This window comes from Chrysochloris asiatica, unplaced genomic scaffold (assembly GCF_000296735.1).
Source record: "Chrysochloris asiatica unplaced genomic scaffold, ChrAsi1.0 scaffold00090, whole genome shotgun sequence".
In the NCBI taxonomy this organism is placed as follows: domain Eukaryota; kingdom Metazoa; phylum Chordata; class Mammalia; order Afrosoricida; family Chrysochloridae; genus Chrysochloris; species Chrysochloris asiatica.
Window position 1 is genome coordinate 8,725,110 of NW_006408608.1, and position 7,865 is coordinate 8,732,974.

At 41.8% G+C, this 7,865-nt stretch overlaps 1 protein-coding gene across 1 annotated transcript in view; it reads right to left on the reverse strand.

The window, feature by feature from the left end:
* Positions 1 to 3,268, reverse strand: part of AADACL4 (arylacetamide deacetylase-like 4) — a 17,795-nt gene extending 14,527 nt beyond the window's left edge. The window contains exon 1 of the mRNA XM_006866423.1: positions 3,101 to 3,268. Coding sequence (XP_006866485.1) covers positions 3,101 to 3,268 — 168 coding nt within the window. The remainder of the gene's footprint in view (positions 1 to 3,100) is intronic.
* Between the last annotated feature and the right edge of the window lie 4,597 nt (positions 3,269 to 7,865).

Below are 7,865 nucleotides of genomic sequence, written 5' to 3' on the forward strand. Positions count from 1 at the left end.
TATATTTTTTTTTTTTTAAATAAAATACTGGCATATGCTACAATGTAGATGAACCTTGAAAACATTATGCTAGGTGAAAGAAGCCAGACACAAAAGGTTACACATTGTATGATTCATATGTGATATCCAGAAAGCAGATAGGTGGTTACCAAGGGCAGTTACCAAAGGGGAGGGGAGAATGGGAAATGACTGTTTAACCAGTGTTGTTGTTGTGAAAGTCGTCAAGTCAGTTCAATTCATAGCGACCCTGTATAGGGTTTCCAAGGAATGGTTGGTGGTTTTGAACTGCCAACCTTGAGGTTAGCAGCCCAGTGATTGGTCTACAATGCCACATCAGGGCTCTGCTTAGCCAGCAAGTAATTTCTTTTTTGTGGTGCTGAAGATGTTTTGGAACTAGATAAAGGTGGTGGTTACACAACACTGTGAATGCACAAAATGCCTCCAAAATATTCATTTTTAAATGGCTTGTGGCACTGTGGGATACAGCACTGAACCACAAGGTTGGTTTGAACCACAAGGTGGGTGGTTCAAACCCACCAGTCACTCCTTGGAAACTCTCTACAGAGCAGCTATGAGTTGGAACTGACTCGACAACAATTAACAACAATTTGAATTTCACTTGATAAAATCAGTTGTTGTTTTGTTAAGTACTGTGGAGTTGGTTCCGATTCATAGTGACCCTGTACAGGGTTTCTGAGGCTATAAATCTTTACAGGAACAGAAAGCCTCATCTTTCTCCCATGGAACATCTGGTAGTTTCGAACTGCTGACCTTGAGGTTAGCAGCCTGATTCATAACCACTACGCTACCAGAGCTCTGTTGGTAAAATCAGCAGTGTTTGTTATATGCTTACTCCTCACTCATCAACATGATTAGATTCCAAAGATCAAGTCAAATATGCAAAACTAGGTGTGTGTCGTGCAAACCTGGAGGATGACCACATCATTGCAGAACTGACACACCACTGAGAATCATTGTACAGCCAGGCTGGCACATAGCCTTCACCATCATAACCAGTGTTAACCTCACCTCAAATTTTCATATTTGTTACTGCCAGACGCACAGTATTAATGCACAAATAATCTGAGAGTAGATTTTTTTTTACTATTGTAGTTAATGCGAAATGTCGGATAATGAGGCAGTTGGTGAGTGAGGATTAAGTGTATTATTCTTTGTATCTTAATAAGGTTAAAATCATCCATAGAAATTTTAAATCTAATAAAATCAGGAACTAGTCCCAACGAGATGGATTGGTAAAGTGGCAGCATCAATGGGCTCAAGTGTGGCAACAACTGTGAGGTTGACCCAGGATCGGGCAGTGTTTCGTTCTGTTGTGCATAGGGTCGCTATGAGTCCGTACCTGACTTGTTGGTACCTAACAACAACAGTATAGCTTTGCCTTGAGAGATTTGATAAGCATATGAATGACATTAATTATAATAGTGTCCCTGGGTGATGCAAAGGTTAACTCAGTTGACTGCTCCCTAAAAGGATGGAAGTTTCAGTTCACCCAGAGGCGAGCCAGAAGAAAAACCCAATGATCTATTTCTAAAAAAAGCAAACGTTGGAAACACTGTGGAACACAGTGCTTTCTACTCTGGTACACACAGGTTACCAAGATTCAGCATGGACTTGACAGCAACTGGTTTTTCTGCCTCCTGTAAGAGCCCTTTCGAAGTGCCCAGCATGTACATTTGTTTCTCATTTCGTCCTTGCATCACCCTTATGAAATGCATCTCTTGCTATCTTCCTGCCTCACAGGAGGAGACAAAGGTCAAAAACAGAGAGCCACAAAGCTAAACTGCAAGCTTTGGAGCTCAGACTACTTGATGGCAACCAGGTTTGGTTTTTTGTGTTGGTATTCAACCTGTTTCAACTTCTCGTCCTTCCCATGTCTGTCTTTCTTCTAGGACCAACTGAGCATTCTACCTACTGTCTTCATGTTGACTCTATTTCATAGCTCCCTGTGTAAATCTTGATGGGAGCAGACTGCTTCATCTTTTTTCCTTAGAGTGGCTGGTGGGTTTGAAACAATAACCTCACAGTTAGCAGTCCAGTGCTTAACCCACCATGACACCAGAGCTCCTAAACTGGACATTAACCAGGTAAATATCCTTGTCTTCCTCATCATCATTTCAAGATGGGCAGTGTGTCCTGCGGGGGCTTAGTGTTGGAGAGACCAGGATGGAGTGGAACAAGCTGGTTAGAGCCAACACACACCATCTTTTGTCTACTGCAATAAGCTTGACGCAACTGTCATCAGGAGCTGCTTAGCTTGTGGGCTAAAGGAGGAACTAACACTGAAACACCTTCTGCTTTCCTAGGTCACCTGAACATCGTGGCCCTCTGATTTTAGATCCTGGGCCCCAGGGTGACTTGTATTCCATCTGGACTGGAGTCTCTGGTTTGAGACAACCTAAACTCTAGGTGGACACATGAGTAGCATAGTGAGAGAGCCCAGAAGAACACACCCTCAGGATGCCTCCTTCATCTGTCATATTGATGTATTTATAAACTAGAGTTGCTCACTACTCTAAAACCAACGCCATAGAGAAACATTACAGCAGCACGGAAACATACTTCAGTTATTTACAAAAATGTAAGTTTCTAGACTAAGAGAGACTAGGATGAAAAGTCTGGCAATACTTCCCAAAATCAGCCCATGAAAGCTCTTTAGAGCACAATGGTTGGATCACAGGTATGAGCCAGTATTGGGCAGCATTTTGTTCTTAGCATTTCGGGTATGTGGGGTCACCATGAGTTGAGAACTGACTCAGCAACTGTGTTAACCCTTATTATGCATGTACCAATTCATCGCTTACAAACCCAATGACATAGGTCCTATTGTCCCAATTTCACAGAGTTCAACTATGAAACAGAGGTTACGTAAATTGCCTAAGATCACAAAGCTACTAACCAAGTCACCTCAGAAGAAAGCCTTAGTGATTGGCTGCTGAAAGCTCAGTCGCTGAAAGCCCTGTGATGTACAGTTCCACTCTCACACACACAGGGCCATCATAAGCAGCTACTATTTTTTTTAAGGTGCAGAGAAAGAGGAAGAGAACCCGCAGCACAGGACAGGGCCTGGATGCCAACTCACCAGCGTGACCACATATAGGAACATACAGTGCAGAAATCTGAACTTGAGTCGATGCTGCAGAACAGGGGGGACATCGGTGGTGAGGAAGTGCTCCAAGATGACCCACACCAGAACCCCCAGGAGAAACGCAGGCAGAGCCAGGAGTGGCGCCAGCAACAGGGCACACATGCTTTGAGGCCAGGAGATGCTGCTGCCTGGAGAACCAGCTCAGGAACTTGTGCAGAGAGGACCTGGCCTGCTTATTTGCGTTACATCCTTCCATATGACCTCCTTCCACCTGTTTCTGACTCAGTGACCTGGCTTGGCTTCCTATTGGAGCTAAAAGACCCAGGAATGCAGGGACAAGGGAAATGCACCCTGCTGGTTGGAGGGAAGCTTGGGAGATATGCTGACCAAAAGTTCAACAGGAGCAGAGGTCAAGCTCAAGTGGCATCAAAGAGGGGCCAAACATGAGTTACACAGACCGCTATGGCCAGATCTTGCAATTGTAAATTAAAAAACACAATCCACCTCCTTCACCAGGTTATAGGTGATAGTTGCCACCGAGTCAGCTCCCAACTCATGATGACCCCATTTAAAATAGAATGAGATGCTCCTTAGACCTGTACTATCCAAACGATCGCTTGTGGATCACACCATTGTGATCCGTAGGGTTTTTCTTGTCTGGTTATTGAGGTAGGTTATCAAGCTTTTCTTTCTAGCGCATCTTAGTCTAGAAACTCAGCTGAAACTTGTTCAGCATTATAGCCACACACAAGCCTCTACTGAGGAACAGTTAGTGGTGGCTGTGTCTCAGTATACTGGCTGGGAATCAAACCAGGGTCTCCAATGTGGAAAGTGAGAATTTCACCAGTGAAGCACCAATGCCTCATAGCCTGGTTAGCGTGGGTGTCTGAGTTTCTTAGAGATACAGTAACAAAATTCCACAAATTGGGTGGCTTATATTTTTGTAGTTGTTAAGTGCCATCCACTCGGTTCTGACCCACAGTGACCCTGTATAGGGTTTCCAAGGTGCAGCTGGTGAACTTGAACCACTGACCTTGTGGTTCAACCCAACTTTGCAGTACAGTGCATTAGCCCACAGTGCCACACCAGGACTACTGGTTGGCTTATAGAAAAGAAATGCATTGTCTCATAGTTTTGGAAGCTAGTATTCCAAATCAATGTGTTGCCAAGCCATGATCCCTCTGAAATCTCTAGGGAAAGATCCCCTTCTTGTCTAACCAGCACATTCCTTGCTTTGTAGATGTATCTTTATATAGTCATTCTTCCTCTGTCTGTCTCTTCTCTTCTATAGGATACCATTCAGATTGGTATCTGGACCCACCTTACTCCACTATGATCTCCTGTTAACTGACCACATCTTCAATGAGTCTATTACAATGGATCGCAAATGAGTTTGAACCACAAGGTCGGCAGTTCAAACTCACCAGTCGCTCCTTGGAAACACTATACAAGATAGCTATGAGTTGGAACCAACTCAATGTCACTTAACAACAACATTGTCAAATAAGATCACATTAACAGTTTAAGACTTTGACATATATTTTGTGGGGGTGGGGGAGGCACAAAATTCAATCCATAACAATGGACAAAGTACATCCTCATTCCAATTTCTGACCCTTGGGTCAGATGCTTCAATTCAGGCCATATGGGAGGGGCTGAAGAACTGAGGAATTAGAAGAATGGAGACCAGAACACCTGGTTTTGAATGCTACCTTTCCATTGATTAGTTCTGTGGCCTTGTTGTTTTCAGGTGGGTTGAGTTAGTTCCAACTCATAGAGACATTACATACAAAAGAACAAAGCACGGCTTGGTTCACATTATCTCACAATCATTGGCATGCTTGAAGCCATTGTTGCAGCCACATGCTCATCCAATTCATTGAGAAGCTTCCTCTTTCATTGACCCTCTACTTTTCCAAGCATGATGTCTTTCTCCAGAGATTTGTCCCTTCTGATAACATATTCAAATCATGTGACATGTGCAAAGAACTGGGATTAGAAAGACAAAAAGGAAGAACATATTCAGAATTTCACAAAGTGATCTAACAGAAGGAAGAAATGACTGCAATATCATTAAAATTACACAAAAATATAAGTAAAAATTTTCTAAAGATTTAAAAACAATTAGAGTAGTACATTGACAGGGAGCTGCCAGAGGTTCAAGCCAGATTCAAGAGAGGATGTAGAACAAGTGATGTCATTGCTGATAGCAGATAGATCTTGACTGAAAGCATAGACTATGGGAATGATGTTTACCTGTGTTTCATTGGCCATTCGAAACAGGACATTGTTTTGTTCCATGGTGCATAGGTTAGCATGAGTCAGAACCAACGTGATGGCACACAACAACCAGGCACAGACTTGTTGTTACTATTGTTAGGTGTTTCCAAGTACATTTCAGCTCATAGCCAACCTATGCACATCAGAACAAAACACTGCCTGGTCCTACACAATCCTCACAATTGTTGCGTCTGAACCCATTGCAGATGCCACTGTGCCAATCTATCTCATTGGGGGACTTCCTCTTTTTTTGCTGACTCTCCACTTTACCAAACATGATGTTCTTCTCCAGGGACTGGTCTCTCCTGTCAACATGTCCAAAATACAGGAGACCAAGTCTCTCCATCCTGGCTTCTAAAGAGGAGTCTGGCTGTACTTCTTCCAACACAGATTTGTTCATTCTTCTGGCTGTTCCTGGTACTTTCCATATTCTTTATCAACACCATAATTCAAATGCACCGATTCTTCTACTATCTTCCTGATTCATTGTCCAAGTTTAACATGCATATGGGCGATTGAAAAATACCATGGTCAGCAAATTTGCCTAATGCAATGTCCTGTTTTCTTTCTTTCTTTGTTATTCTTGACTGCTGCTTCCATGATCATTTAATTGTGTATCCAAGCAAAATGAAGTTTTTAACATTTTTTATTTACTTCAGTCTTTATTTAGTTTACCATAACATTATTTGTTAGTCAGGTTGTGAGGTTTCTTTACATTAAGTGCTATCCATATTGAAAAATATAAGGAGCTCTGGTAGCGTAGTGGTTGCGAATTGGGCTGCGAACCTCAGGGACAGCAGTTCGAAACTACCAGCTGTTCCGCAGGAGAAAGATGAGGCTTTCTGCTCCCGTAAAGATTTACAGCCTCGGAAACCCTGTACAGGGTCACTATGAGTCAGAACCGACTCCATGGCACAAAACAACAACAACATATTGAAAAATATAGTCTTTGATCTTCACCAGTATTTCAAGTCCTCATCACTTTCAGAAAACAAGATTGTGTCACTTGGATGCCTTAGGTTGTTAAATGAGTCTTCCTCCAATCCTGAGGTCATCATCTTCTTCATGTAATCCAGTTTCTCAAATTGTTTGCTCAGCATGTTATTGTTGTTAAGTGCCATTGAGTCAATTCTGACTCAAAGTGCCTGTATCCACCGATCTTGGGTTCAAACTGACCTTACAGTCCAATGCTTTTTCTCACAGTACCACACCAGGACTCCTTTACTCAGCATACAGACTGAATAAGTATGGTGAAAGGCTGCAACCCTCATGCACATCTTTCCTGACTGTAAACCACTCAGGATCCCCTTGTTCTATTTCAACAACCACCTCTTAGTCCATGTACAGGTTCCACATGAGTACAATTAAGTGTTCCCGAATTTACATTCTTTGAGATACTATGTGCTATGACAGTCTTTGAAGGACTGTGTGTTGTGATCCACACAGTCGAATGTCTTTGCATAGTCAATAAACCACAATCAAACATCTTTCTGACACTTCCGGTTTTCAGCCAAGATCCATCTGATGTTAGCAATGATGTTCCTCATTCCATGTCCTCTTCTAATCTAGCTCGAATTTCGAGTAACTCCCTGTTGACAATGTACTGCTGCAACTGTTTTTGAATATTTTTAGCAAAATTTTACTTGCAAGTGGTACTAATGATATTGTTTGATGATTTTGACATTCGGTTGAGCCACTTCAAAGTTCTTTGACACATATCTGACATAAACACAGATCTCCTCCAATTGGGTTGTCAGGTGAACTGTCTTCCAAATTTCTTGGCATAGATGAGTGAGTGCCTCGAGTGCTGCATCAGTTTATTGAAAGGTATCAATTTGTATTCTATCTATTCCCGCAGCTTTCTTCTCTGTCAGTGCCTTCAATGCACCTTGGACTTCTTCCTTCAGGAACACTGGCTTTTGATCATATGCTACCTGTTGAAATGGTTGAACATCAACCATTTATTTTAGGCAAGTGACTCTGTGTATACATTCCATATTCTTTTGATGCTTTCTGCATCCTTCAATATTTTGCCTGTAGAATCCTTCAATAACACAAGTTGAGGTTTGAATTTTTTCATCCATTCCCTCAGCTTGAGAAATGCTGAGCATGGTCTTCCTTTTGATTTTCTAACTCCAGGTCTTTGTACATTTCATTATAATTTTTGACTCTGTCTTTTCAAGCTGATCTTTGAAATTTTCTGTTCAGCTCTTTTACCTCTTCATTTCTTCATTTCTTCCATTTGCTTTAGCATCTCTACACTAGAAAGCAGGTTTCAGAGTCTTTTCTGATATCCATTTTGGTTTTTTCCTTCTTTCCTGTCTTAATGAAATTTTGCTTTCTTCTTATATGTTCTTTATATACATATATATGTTTTATTGTGGGTTATGTGATAGTTCAATGGGAGAACATTAGCTTTGCATTAGTCCCATCATATATCGTTTCCTTGTCATGGTTACAATCCCCTCCATGCATCATC